This window comes from Ciconia boyciana, chromosome 15, assembly GCF_034638445.1.
Source record: "Ciconia boyciana chromosome 15, ASM3463844v1, whole genome shotgun sequence".
In the NCBI taxonomy this organism is placed as follows: Eukaryota; Metazoa; Chordata; class Aves; order Ciconiiformes; family Ciconiidae; genus Ciconia; species Ciconia boyciana.
In genome coordinates this window covers 1,656,340-1,670,451 of record NC_132948.1, presented here as the reverse complement: position 1 = coordinate 1,670,451, position 14,112 = coordinate 1,656,340, and the positions used below count along the sequence as shown (strand labels likewise).

The following is a 14,112-nucleotide window of genomic DNA, read 5'->3' as shown; positions in this document are numbered from 1 at the left end:
ATGGCAGAGGTTTTGTTGCCTTGTGGAATGTTCAATATCATCTAATAAACAATTCAAACAGTTTTACACTTCATGTTTATTGTCAGTATTAGCTAAATTCTCTGTTTGGAATTTAGGCAGTAATGTATGAGATAGTCGAATACTAACTTTTATTCATTTAAGATAATAACGTACATTTGCCTGTCTCAGGTAAAGGTCCAAAACTATTAATGAAAACTAATATTTTAATCTTGTGGTTATCTTTAAAGGTACTTGCATGTGCTTACATGTTTTGCCTGATCAAGCTTCTGCTAGTTACATGCGCCATAAAACATAAGTGCATATAACTACACCTTTAAAAATGAATGATTCAGCATTATTATGCTAAACATGGCTGCTTTGATCACAAGCGTTGATCTAAACAGGCCAAATGGGTGTTCCCTGAAGAGGAAATATGGGATATTTCCATATAGCAAGCATCTAGACTCCAGCAGTCTCTTAAGGGGGATCTTCCTTAGCAGTTAATTTTTGACACACACAGCTAAAATTATATTCCCAAGATCCCTAAATTTGGACCTATAAGAGAGAAAGATGCTTCCATGAGAGCAGCTTGTGGGTTTCTGCGGCTTGTCCTGCCTTCACATTTGTCACCAGTGCTGCAGTCTTCTCAGCTGTTTTCATGGGTTTCAAAACCCTTAAGGTTTTTGGACTATACAACAATGGAGCTGAAACTACTGATATATAGTACCATAATTCAGAGCTGTTGAAGTAGTTATACTTAGTTTTCTTTGGTTTTCTCTCTCTCTTTTCAGACTCCATATAGTCCTATAATAAATCCTTGTGAGATATGCAAAGAAATTACAGTGTTAGTGCTGTTTGAAATAAAATTATATAATCTTTTTAATTGCAGGTTCCATTGCAGCTTATAGAAAGTGTTGAGTGCCGTGATATATTTCAACTGCATTTGACTTGCAAAGACTGCAAGGTTATAAGGTATGAATAGGCTGAATGTTGAATGGGGGGTAGCTTTGCTTTCCTCATGCTGTGGACAGCTGTGACATTTTAAGGAAATGTTTTTTCTTACTTAGGGGCCTTGCTTTCTCTCAAAATATTTTCTTTTGTCTGATTTTGCATATGGTAGCTGGGCATTTCTGCAAAGAGGATGAGAGCAGGATGGTCTGCATTTTTGCAGTATAGCAGCAAACCTTGGTCTGAGCCCAAGTGCCTGATCTTGACTTTATTCTGAAATTCATTTTAGTCTCACTGTGTTTTCCCTGCCTTACAATCAGTTATAATGTATTGCTTCAATTAGTTACAAGATACAGAACTAGATAAAACCGCTGAAACACATACTTTTTGGAAAAGCATTTAATCAAGATTTGGGGTTTGGAGGGTTAAGGTATGGGCTTGTACAGTTCTACGTGAAACCTGCACTCTGAATAGCATCAGGCACCCTGCGTTTTTAACAGCTGTGAGGGTACAGTTGCTGTCCTTAAGACATAATAGCCTACTGGAAAAGAAAGTGAGGGAATAAGGTAAAGCCAGGTCTGCAACCCACTCTGTAAGCCAGTAAAGTAGATAGCGTCATGTAGAAGGGGGTATTTATTTATGTCTGTCCTTCAGCAGACTTCAGAGTCTGCCCCAGGAGTGTCTGAGCTACTGAGCCTGAGCTACAGCTATTTCCTCCTTTTCTGCTGCAGAAATTAATTTTGATCTATAAACTTTAATTAACAAGAAAGGAACATTTCTTTTTGATTAAATGTTTGCTGGCAGTACCTTTTGTATAATGAAATGAGCCCCAGTCATATCTGAGCACTCAGAATGTTTAACAGGCCAGCTGCTTCCTGAAATGCTGTATTTTGATGAGGACTGATTTTACTTTAGAAGTAATATTTAGTTTAATTTGAATTAAATATTTAACTTCCTCTTAACTTGTAGCTCTTGACATTTAAAAAAGTCACCCTTCCTCTCTACATTAATTTGTTATTTCTCTTCAATTGTAGAATGAATACAAATTATTTTTATTTACTCCCTTCCTTAAGAATTTCCCTTCAAAATTGCATCTCTGAGAATCAGTACTTGGTGACACTGGCCGTTGGAAGATCATGAAGTATGGGGCTGAGATACCAGATTTAGAACATGTTCATGTTCTTTTTCATGAACAAAGTAGTTTGTGTTTTGAATAATAGGGCTCAAGTGGAGATAGTACTTGTTATTTACAACACTAACTTTAAAAGAATTTAGAAAGAAAATGGGGTCTTTAGGTGAGATGTATGTTGTCTTGGCTGTGGATATTTCATAGAGGATTATCCAGTCTACACTAGTAGTCTCGGCTTGCTTTATAGTCAGTGATGGGAAATAAACACCTCCAGGCTGCAGTTCCTCGCAGCTATTTAGGCATGTTTCATGAGTTGGACATGTCTTTTTCCTTCCACTAACTGACTTTTAGATATTTTCAGATAGGAGTAATAAATCCTGCCCTTAGAGAATACAGATGCTATCATTAACCATGAATGCAGTAGAACACAGACGGAGCTGAATGTAAATACTTGGTGAATATTTTATAACTGTAAAATCTTGACTAAATCTGTCAGAGCAAAATAAATGACTGATCTTATTTCCACCCTTTTATTCTAAAGGGTTCAGGAATCCTCTTTGAAAAGACAAGCTAATGTAATTTTAATACAGTACTTTGAAGATTAGTTTCTCCTGTGCAGGGAATATTCTTGCTAGTTGTTGTTGTTAGCCTGTAATGTTAGGCAAAGCTCAGTTTCAGAAACGTTGTTTGTGCTTCCCACCAAGGCCAGAGAGAGAATCTTAGCATATGAGATAGGGGAATAATGTAAGATTTCAGACACTGGAGTTTGTCCTCATTGTTCTCAAATTAAGTATATTAACCAAATGGATATTTCTCCTATGTCTGATGAAAAATGTGTTCTTGTTTATGGGAATACAATACATAGATTATAACGTATGTGATGGTTTCGTGAGTTTCCATCTGAGATCACCAGTCAGCAAGTCGCTGTAACACGTTCCTGTCTTCGATTGTGTGAAGGTTGCAGACTGAACTCAGTGATACTGTCCTTGGCTTTATAGTAAACATATGCATAAGCGTCTCCCTCATTCACGACTAGTAGGGCATACTGCTGGTTTATTCACAATCACGGAACATTGCTTTCCTGCTTACAGTTTATTTTGACTTCCTATGTGTGTATTTCTTTACTAATATCCAAGGTTTCATTTTTACTATCCATTAGAACGTACATAGAAGCAGAACTAAGTTATCAATAAGATGTTTGTTCTCACTTTTTGCTTTCACGGATGTTTTCATAGTCAGCCTGTCAGATCTTATCATCTGGCATCTTTTACTGAAAATTAATAGATAAATGTTTGTTTCTGGGACAGGTGTCAGTTTTCTACTTTTGAGCAGTGTCAAGATTGGCTTAAGCGACTGAACAATGCCATCCGCCCGCCTTCGAAGATAGAAGACCTTTTCTCATTTGCCTATCACGCTTGGTGTATGGAGGTATATGCTAGTGAGAAGGAACAGCATGGGGATTTGTGTCGGCCAGGTATGTGGGAACACTTTGGGGATCATCACAAATGCATTGACTAGTAACTGCCTGTTTGCTGAAAGCCAGAACTGTCAAAAAAAGTTATAAACAATTCAGTCTGTGCTGTTGTAAACTGAACCTGGAAAACTCCAGTATGGAAATTTTTTTGTACTTAAGTTCTTGCAGTTCTTCACGGGCTGGTGAATATACTGTATGTGGTAGTTATATAGGTATAGTATACCCTCACTTACAGCAGCGAGGTGCCGCACAGTCTGAGTTTTGTTCTGTCTGAACAAAGGAGAGATTAGCTCCCACCATAGCCACTTTGGGATCAATATGCAAAGCAGTACCTGAATATCCTGAGGAAATTATAGTGGTGGATTTGACTTAGTGAGTCTTGTATAATACTAATACAGTTTTGTTCACCATGGCAGCAACTTTCAATCTAAAACATTTTGTATTGTTTGTGCCCGCAATTTTTGTAATTGCCTGGAACAGCGGTCTTCAACATGGATGTTGAGGAGCAGGAGGTTAAGGAGAAGGAAGTCCCTGAGCTGCTCCTGAGGTTCATTCACAGCTGCAAGACAGCGACCTATTTTAGTACAATATCATCCTTGCTGGAAAGTTTTAGAAGCCCACAAGTAAATAAAAGATAAAAATTGGGATGCTGATGGTTATAGCAGTTGTTTGAACATAAGGACATCTGAGTTCCAGGCCCTCTCCAATCTGAGGCTCTCTTCGCTCACAGTTCACAGATCTGAGAAAAGTTATCAGGTTGAGGAATGCTGGTGTGATTCTGTCCTTATTACTGAAGCTGGTCTGGGGCTGAGCAAAGACTATAATCTCTTTGGCATCCGAGGAAGAGCAGTCAACAGGTAGCACACAAGTGGGAGGAGGTGCTCCTTGGTTCCGGTTCCTGTTCCTGCACTTTACACACTTTATGTTAGCAGTTACTGAAAAAAGGCAAAAAAGTCCTCAGGGCAGAATTTTAAACTCAGATCTTTCAGGAACTGGAAGATAGCAGACGTGTAGGTGGCTTGCTAAGTCTCCTTGTAGTCCTTTTCTCTTCCTCACTGAAACAGATGGGCTTCAACCTAATGCTAGGTTGGGATAAGAAGCAGCATCGACCTTTTTATTAACTTTTAGCAATCTAATTTTTTTTCTTGTAGCTGTGTCCGTCAAATAATTTTCTTTAATTTAGTAACTTTTTCTTCCCTGTAGCTTGCTTATTCTGGTGGTAGATACTCTCCTTCTGAGAGCTGAATTATAGTTGAAATAAATCTATGGGAATGTAATGGAAGAAGTTAATCCCAAGACATTGTAATTGGTTTTTTTTTACATCCAAGGAGCGCAGTATTTGGTAGATATGGACAAAAATACTAAACTGCTTCAAATAAGTATCAACTTCTGGGGAAAAAATAGAAGTTGTTATCAGAGTCTGTAATGGGAGATAAAACTGTGGCTCACAAGATCAGCTTTTATAGTCAGAAAGCCCAAGTCCACAAAATGTATAGCTTGTTTTTTCTCCGATTTTGAGAGTTGATTGGGGTGCTTCAAAAATATTATCCATCTTGGCTCAAAATGCCTCTTAAAATACCAGCATTCCAGGAGGAATGGACAAAATGTTAAGGCTAGGGTTTCATTTCTCAGAGGAAAATCTATGATTTCACGACACGCACAGTAGCTGAAAAATTAAGAGGGGGAAATCAAATAGAATATTTCATTTTCATGTAGTTTTATGTGTTTCTCTTAAAACTCACTAGCAGTATGCAGCATTGATGACTGGGGATATTTCCCATATTCTCATTTGCTATCCAGAAAAATCCTTAAGGATGTATCACAAGTTTTAGTGACCATTCCTCAAAGCAGCTGATAATGAAGCCCATCCTCAGTGCTGCAAGAGCATGCTGCTGTTCCAATAAAGGTTGTTTGGTTTTTTTTAAAAAGAAAAGAAAAGTCACTGCTAAGGAAGACCATGACAGAGGTGGTTGGCTGGCTGGAATGTATTGTCCCAGTTTCACCTCTGTACTTGACAGAGGATCAAAGGGCTCCTTGCAGAGCTGCCACCTCTGTGGAGCCATCCAGCTTTGTAAAACAGGGACTCCAGCAGCTGATCTATTTGAGTAGGTGGCTAGAAGATAATAAATTCAAGCTTATGCAGACTTCATGTGAGAAGCGGGAAATTGTTGGCAAGCTCCAGTCTAATTGATCTGACGATAAGGAAGGTAGAGCAGAGCTACGGTGCCTGTGTAATACTGAGACTAGCCTTCTGCAGAAAATGCACGACACAGGAGGCAGAACTATTTCTTTTTTATGGTCCTGTTGTACCAGTGACATGATGTAAAGGGAATAAGTGATGAAGGTCAGTCAGGTCCATAGATTTTACCGCCATGTACCTCGGAGAGTGAATATTCCCCATTTGCACACAGTGCAAGTTCATTCTCACATTTTACCTTTCAAAAAGTGTCAGAAAAATAATCTCATTATGGAGATCTCTTGCACATTGTCCATATTGTAAAGCATGTCTAGATTTGCAAAGTGCCATTGTCAGTGTATGATCTGACCTGTAGGAATGAATAACATTATAGTTTTTATTTCACAGTTAATTAAGTCCTGTAGTTAGGCTTCTATCTTTATTCTTAATGTACCTATTTCTCTATACTTATACCTAATTGTTCTGTACCGTCACATAAAAAATTGTTTCAGACATGTACATTTACATTGTTGAGATAAATACGTATCTACATATCTCAGGTACTGAAAGACTTTAAGGGTTTTCTGAAATGTATAATGGAAAGATGTAATACTTAAAGCACTAATTTTTCAACAGATTGTTTTTTTCCCCTGTTGGGTGATGCTCTGCCTCATGATTTAATGATACAGTAATTTAAAGAGATAAGCAATGGACAGACTTTCAGAATCATTCTACCTAGTGTTGCTCACATGCTCATTAAATTTATCACGTTTCTTAGCTCTGTGAACCTGGAAATTTTGTACGTTATTCTCTTCTACATGTTGATTGAGTACCTTCTAATTCTCTAGACTTTCTGTCTATCAGAATAATTATTCTTTATTGCCATTGTATATTTTTCAATTGTATTTTGATACTTTTAAAAAAGTGTCTAGGAAATAAATGGAGCCCATTGCAGTTCCTTTAATATATTAATCCAGGAATTTGTGAGGATCTTGTGACTGATATTTGTGTCAAACAATCATTTATGCATTTTATCTTTGTATCTCCACGTGACTCATGGAGGAATAATGTCCAGTTTACAGAGGGAAAACTGAGATGCAGGTTAAATTACAGGGCTTGCCTACAGTCATACAGGAAACCTGTGGCTGAAATTGCATACTTAATGGAGATTGCCCAAGTTCCAGACCGCATTCTGTGTATTACCCCTTCACATATCAGTCAGAGCAGAGTTTCACGTTCTTCTCATTGATACAAAATTCTTCTGAACTTCAGAAAAGAAAAAACTACTAGCGTTTTCCCACTAAGGCTGCTGATGGATCTAAATTGCTTTTGCTGATGTGCTTGGTTCTGGTCTGCAGCGTTATTGTTCCTTATATGAATTTACAGAAGCTGGTCATTTCAGAGAAAAAGTCCTTGATGGACTTTGGCGTTTCTGGAGAGCTGACCAGGAAGAGCCATCGGTACAAGCTGTGGTTCTCCTGATACGGATTTTCAAAACAGGGTTGTGAAATGTAGATGGTGTTTGTGGACTGTGCCTTTCTCTTTTCAGTTTTTAATAAGTATGAGTGCAATGGTGTTTTTCTCTATTTTGAAAGGTAGGAATCTTACTTCTTATTTCACATTTATTCTCTCTCTCTGCACTTGATACCCAGGAGAACATGTAACTTCAAGGTTTAAAAATGAAGTGGAGCGGATGGGTTTTGATATGAACAATGCCTGGAGGATTTCCAACATCAATGAGAAGTACAAGTAAGTTATGTGGGCTGCTAATTCACAGCCAAATGGCATCTCGAAACACCAATTTTGTTATAGCAGATTACTGGAACTTTTTCCAAGTTCTACATTTCCTAATAAGGGACAATTAGAATTATGATTTTTTGTTGTTTTATAGAAAAATATGCTTTTAAAGTATTATTTAATATTTTATTAGCTGCTACGATTTTTGTAGGCTTAGAAATACCAGATTTTGATGCGCTTGCTGGAGGACTTAGAGAATAAGCATTCTAATGGAAGAAAGGGAAGCCTTAAGTGAACAAAGAGTGGAGCTTGATTGAAGTTTTAAAAGACATTTTTTTAATTGTGTCTTATTCTCTGACTTATGACAAAGACTTGTATTAAAAAAAAAGTTGGTTTGGAAGAGTTAAGCTTGTAGATCCTGAAAATAAGAGAAAACACTTTCTGTGGTCCTGAAAGCATAGACAAATGTCCTGTTCTCTAGCTGCTGGAGCAGAGAAAGGTGTTCCTCCATTCACGGCTGGAAGGACAGAGTGTACTGGCTCATCCCTAATCCAATTCAGAGCAAACCCAGCAGTAACATTTTGTGATGAAACCTCTTTCATTGCTCTGCCTTTGCAGGATAATGACTTGCAGCTGGTAGTTGGTGTCACTGCAAGAAGAATATCTGTCTTGGTCCCTCAAAATCTAGGGAAGACAAAATAGCTATCCTTTACGTATTTAATACTAAAGAAAAAGGAAAAAAACTTTTTATGTCATATGGAAGCAGAATGACACAAACTGCTCCTTTCCTTCTTGTGGCCAGCACTTGAGAAAAGAGCATTTTTTCAAGATGATTGATATATTTTTCTGAATAGAACGGTCTTGGACACGTGTTTGTGTCTGTCCTTCTTGTGCAGTAAATGCCTCTCTAAGGGGATGGAGTGGGGGTGAACTAGTTGATGATTCACCAATTTATTGAAGTCACTGCTGACTGCTTGCACTGTTCTCACTGGCAGTCATGGCTCTATTAGTTAAATCGTGGGGTAGGAGGTGCATCTAGTAGAAGAAAGTTCCCGTTAGCCAGTCAAACATAAGCCAGTGCACGCAGATGCCTGCCTTCAGCGAGGGTTGATTAGCCAATGTACTTTTTCCACACTTACACAAGTTTTCTGTCTTGAATCCAGTAGCCCAGGGTGACTCTGCTTCTGTGTTTTATGACCCAGAAATCGACTGGCTAGTTCTTCAGCATGGAGAGACCTGGAATTTATTTTCTGTGGTCCAGTTTATTTCAGCAGCAGCAGAAACGCATTTATGCACCTCGATGTTCACAGTGCTTTTTGTATATGTGAAGGAGGGGTTTATTAACATACAATAAAACAGGAATTAACAAAATGGCAGTTTGCCGAGATGAACAGCTGTCAGGTTGCTTAAGCTGCTTATTTGTGTGTGTTACCTGGGAAGCGTGTAACTGCTCTGTATTGCGTATGTTCAACCCTTTGCACCACTTTTCTCACAGGCTCTGTGGTAGTTATCCCCAGGAAATCATAGTTCCCGCCTGGATCACGGATAAAGAGCTAGAGAGTGTGGCAAGCTTTCGATCCTGGAAGCGTATCCCTGCTGTTGTGTACAGGTGAGGATCTTACAGGTGGAACAGCTTTCACCAGGCTGTAAATGGGGTGTTCTAGCAAATAAAAGCTGAAATGAGTTGTAACTGGGAATCTTGGCTTGTAATGAAAGGTGTTCAGGCTCCTCTGGGCCCCAGATGTCCCCTCACTGAGCCTGACAGACTTCAGCAAAAGTGTTAAAGGTATTTTAAAATAATATTTTTATAATTTCTTCAAAGCGAAGAGGTCTGGCTTGCATCTTGGTGTATTTTTGCATGTATAACATGATGTGGAGGGAAGCTGCATGAAGGCCGACGACCTGCTAGGGTAGAGTCGGAGAACTAGGCTGGGAAGAAGCAACAAAACCTAGAATCACAGAATCATTAAGGTTGGAAAAGACCTCTAGGATCGTCTAGTCCAACCATCAGCCCAACACCTCCGTGCCTACTAAACCGTGTCCTGAAGTGACACATCTACACGTTTTTTGAACTCCTGCAGGGATGGTGACTCCACCACCTCTCTGGGCAGCCTGTTCCAATGCTTGACCACGCTTTCAGTAAAGACATTTTTCCTAATATCCAATCTAAACCTCTCCTGACGCAACTTGAGGCCATTTCCTCTCATCCTATCACTTGTTACTTGGGAGAAGACACTGACACCCACCTCACTACAACCTCCTTTCAGGTAGTTGTAGAGAGCGAGAAGGTTGACCCTCAGCCTCGGCTTCTCCAGGCAGAGTCCCCTCCGTGCTGCCTGGTGGAGTGGTACCCGAGCTGATCCGCCCTGGGACTCCGTCTGGGGTGAGGTCCTGCTGTTCCACTGCAGAAGGATCCCAGAAGTGGTGTAGAGAACAGGACCTTGGAACAAAACACAAACCACCCTAAGGGTTTAGATATCAAATGTTCAGACCTTTATTTAACTGACAGCAAAGTATGACCTCTTAGGCCTGATAGCTTGGGGTCTCTGTCTCTGCATTTGCTACCTATATATGTATGGTCTTAGACCTATTCGAAACTCCAAGAATGTGTGAGACAGCAGTGCATATTGGCCCTTGTCAAGCCATAAATGAGGTAAGGCAGACTTACTACACGTTCACTCTGAGTGGGAATAGTGGTTTTTATCTTTTAATCCCAAACACATATTGTATGAGCACTCAGCATTTGCATCTCCTGCGAGTCATTCCTAGAGCAGTCACCTCAGTTAAGATTGATTTTATTTTTTTTTATATGAAAATGAAAAAATGTTAGATGAAGACATCAACATAGCTGAAGGAATGGTAAATGGCATCTGTGGCTAGGTACTCCTTTGGTTTTTCTCTAATTCTCCTCTGGCTAATACTCAGACTGCAGTATAAACAAGGACAAATACCAGAATTATTTAAGGGAGATATAAAACTCAAATTACAAAAGAATGTACATGTTAGCCCTATCTACATATTTTAGATATTTTTAATCACAGTCTCTTCCTTAGATTGACTCCAGCAATTCTTCATAACAAACTTGCTTTTCTGAGATACTGTTTTTTGGCAGCTTCTTTAGTAAGAAACAGCATTTCATACTGAACAGCATTCAGCATCTGTTTTTTTCCAAATATTCTGGAACCTGTCATTTAATACTTTGGCCACTTTCCTGGTGTAGTTATCCTCCCATAAATGTTTTAAATCTCTTTAAAAAATCAGATGACAAAGAGATTAAAAAGGTAATGAATACTGATAACTCCATTAAGTCTGCCTAGCCACCCATTCCTTCTAAACAGACAGAAGGGAAAAGCTGCTGCCTGAGTGGCAAGCTAAATTTAGAGAGCAGTAAAGTTGACAAATTCATATGGTCTGGGTCGGAGGAGCAAGCGTACAAGAGTTAAGAGTAGGCCACAAACCATTATTTGCCTAGCTTAAGAGTTCTTGTTCTATGAAAGGAGAACAAATTAGCTTGTGGCAGCAGACCATTGTCCTTAAATCCTCCTATCTTTTCTCCTTTTTCTTCCAAATAATAAAGGGGTTAGCGTGCTCTCTTTCTGAATGTTAAGGAATTGCTCCATCCTCTGTTCAGTTCTGTGAGGGGGAAAAATGCTTTCCAGCATATGCTAATTTTTTAAGACTTAAGGTATTTTATTATTATGGTAGTACATATAAGTATGTATATTATATGTATGTATAAGAGAATAGTGTAATTTATGTATGGTTTTGTGTTCAACTGAATGCTGTATTTCAGGCAACTTTGTGCCTTTTATGCAGTTGTCACATAATTGGGGGACACCTCACCGGCAAGCACGCTTAATGCGGGGACACATCTCTCCTTTCATCACTATGCAGGAGAAGGAAATCACTTTCTTTGTACAGCGTACATTCTGGGGCATTTATGGGAGAGTGATTTAAATGTTCAAAAGACCTCACAGACTGAAATTGTTTGATTCCTGGCATTCAATTTTCTGCAGTTCTGATGAGACTATGTATGTTAAATTACCACATAGTTTTTCATTTGTAATCTTAAAATCAGTGGGAGAAAAGTTTTTGTCTTTTTGGTTTCTTTTTTTCCTTATCTTGACATTTAGTAATAGATTGCTCAAGACATCCACTTCATCATTCTGCGCTCTAATAGAACTCACATCAGCTAGTGGTTGATGATCCGTGTGATTGGAAATCCATGTATAGTTTTCTCTATATGTTGTCAGAAAAATAGCTTTTTTCTTCCTTTTGGAGGAGTAAGGGACAAAAGCTCATTCAGCATTTTTTATCTGTTGAAAAGGATTTTGGGGCTATTAGTTTCATTATTGATCACATTTTAAAAATCTGCTCTTTTTGCTTTACCTCAGGGGGAAAATTTTTTAAAATTCATCCAATAGCTTGTCTCAGATACTGAACACTGGGACAGAGAGACCAGAGGCACGGACACTTGGCAACAAAAAACTCATTGTCTGTTCTTGTAAAGCATTCGAGAGCTATGACAGCATGCACAGGCTGAAAAGCTGAGCGGGCTGAATTCAGAGGCAAGCTTCAAAAATACTCAGTTGAGATTGGACTGTCAGGACCGTTGCTTCTATTTTATGATCAGATTTCTAGAAAAATCTCACACCCAGCTTCTGCAGGTTTTCTCTGTGTTTACAGTTTTTTAAAATCTGGGCACATACTTATGTAGATAAATCTGGCCTGTAACATGTTTTTTGTAGCTTATCTGTTTTGATCCCAGAAAATCAATGTTAGGGAGAAGCCTTTTTGGATTTTGTGGAAAAACAGTATAGAGGACTTCATACATTATACAAACGTTGTCCTAAACTCATGAGAACCTGCTTGGGATTTGGCTCTGTTGAAGGTGTCTTTTTGTGTTGCCCACTGCTGAAGGTGATTACCCTTGCAGGCAGTGTTTCTGGCAGCACAGGAAGCCAAGGTAAACAGAAAATTGCCGTGTACCGTCCTTGCTGAATTGTATTCGTGAATTGCTGCAATGATTTTTTTCAGTTGCAAGTACTAGTAGTTAAGTAATGCTATGGAGGGAGCTATTCAAACCTTCATTAGTCCTCCCTGTCTTTGTAGTCACAAGGACTTGCTGGATTTATTGTTGTACTCAAAAGGTTGCTTGAACACAAGGAAGATTAAGCACGTGCAGAGGTGTACCGTACATCATACAGTTACACAATGCTTTATAAAGGGCTTTAGAGTTATCTAATGGTGATTTACTGTTTAGTTTCTGTAGGGAGGCTGCATGCTGCTTTGTCTCTAGAGGGTTAGGAAATTTGCAGTGGAGGGTTGGCTTTAATTTTTTAAAATCTTTTTTTGGTTACACAGACCTCAGTGACACCATCTTATCCCCAGCTCTATCTCTAGGGACCTCGGAATCACACTTAAACTATTCACTATTTTTTATTCCCATGGCCAGTTCAGTTGGAATGAGTGTGATTCCTCAGACCTCCAGCATTACTGTAAATAGAATTGTTTGCTGATTTCTGCCGGTACATCTGAACATTGCATATTTGTGCAGGCTTAGGAGTGTTAGGGATTCACAGCTCTCAATGAACTCAACTTTTGGCCTAACGATTCTTTATTATTTGTCGTATAAATGGGAGGCAAGAACCTGGAGATGAAAATATAACTGGTTATGAACCTATGAAAATGATTCCGCAGGCAGGTAGTAATGAAATCTGGGAGACCATATGGAAAAATAAATGAGCTTATCTGAGTGTTCAAAATAGATTTCTTACACGTATAATGATGTTTTATTTTCTTTTGTTATTTGTGCAAACGTAGGGGGGAACTAGGTGGCCTTTCAGTGATTGGCACGTATTTTTTGCTGAACTAATTTGATACCAATAGAGCTGTTTCTGGAAGGTTACTCATTTCAGCAGAAATACATTTTCCTCTGCATGCAGTCGGCTGGCACCTGGTGCAAGTGCCACGGGGTTCAGATTGCTTTTCCTTTGGTTCAGTTAATGCAGTGTGTCAGTTGCTTCCTCTCAGTGAAGGCATTTTATATGATACAATTACAAGAGTGCGATGAAAAATACTTAAAATACCGTATCACAACCTATTTTATAATTTCAAGTTTTTTGCAACAAGGAGCCTTAACCCGACGTAAGTGTTGCTTTTGAATGAGTAGCACGAGGCAGGCGCTGCCGCCTGCTGCTGTGCCCCGCGGTGACACGGCAGAGGTGGTGCTGCTGCTCAGCAGCTGGCTGGGGCTGGACAGCTCTGCCACACCTCCACAAACATGTATTAGAGTGGTGAGAGGAAAAAAAGTTAAGATTTATAGGTTTGGGTGGGCTTTCTTCCTGTTCAGGGCTGTCCAAGTCAACTGTTTAAATTGCTTAAAGATTCAGCTAACCCTCGCCATTCCGTGCAGTCGCCTTATTAGAGGGGATTGAACAACTCTTGGTTGACATGAAGCCAAGATGGCCTTTGTTTGCAGGAAGACTGCAAAATACTTTGCTGCATCGTAACATATAGGAACTGTAATTGGCACATGCATACTTTATAAATATGGGGTTCTGGTGGGACTCCTGAGCAAGAACGGCATTGCCTAGAGGCTTAAAGGGATATGTGCTTAAAGGGATATGTGTCTGCAGGCCATTTAAA

At 39.2% G+C, this 14,112-nt stretch overlaps 1 protein-coding gene across 8 annotated transcripts in view; it reads left to right on the top strand.

Annotated features, from left to right (window-relative positions):
• MTMR3 (myotubularin related protein 3) overlaps positions 1-14,112 on the top strand; it is an 87,036-nt gene that overhangs the window by 46,290 nt on the left and 26,634 nt on the right. For all 8 annotated transcript variants that reach the window (XM_072879636.1, XM_072879639.1, XM_072879638.1 and 5 more), the window contains 4 exons: positions 890-972; positions 3,385-3,551; positions 7,380-7,476; positions 8,960-9,073. In XM_072879636.1, coding sequence (XP_072735737.1) covers positions 890-972; positions 3,385-3,551; positions 7,380-7,476; positions 8,960-9,073 — 461 coding nt within the window. The remainder of the gene's footprint in view (positions 1-889; positions 973-3,384; positions 3,552-7,379; positions 7,477-8,959; positions 9,074-14,112) is intronic.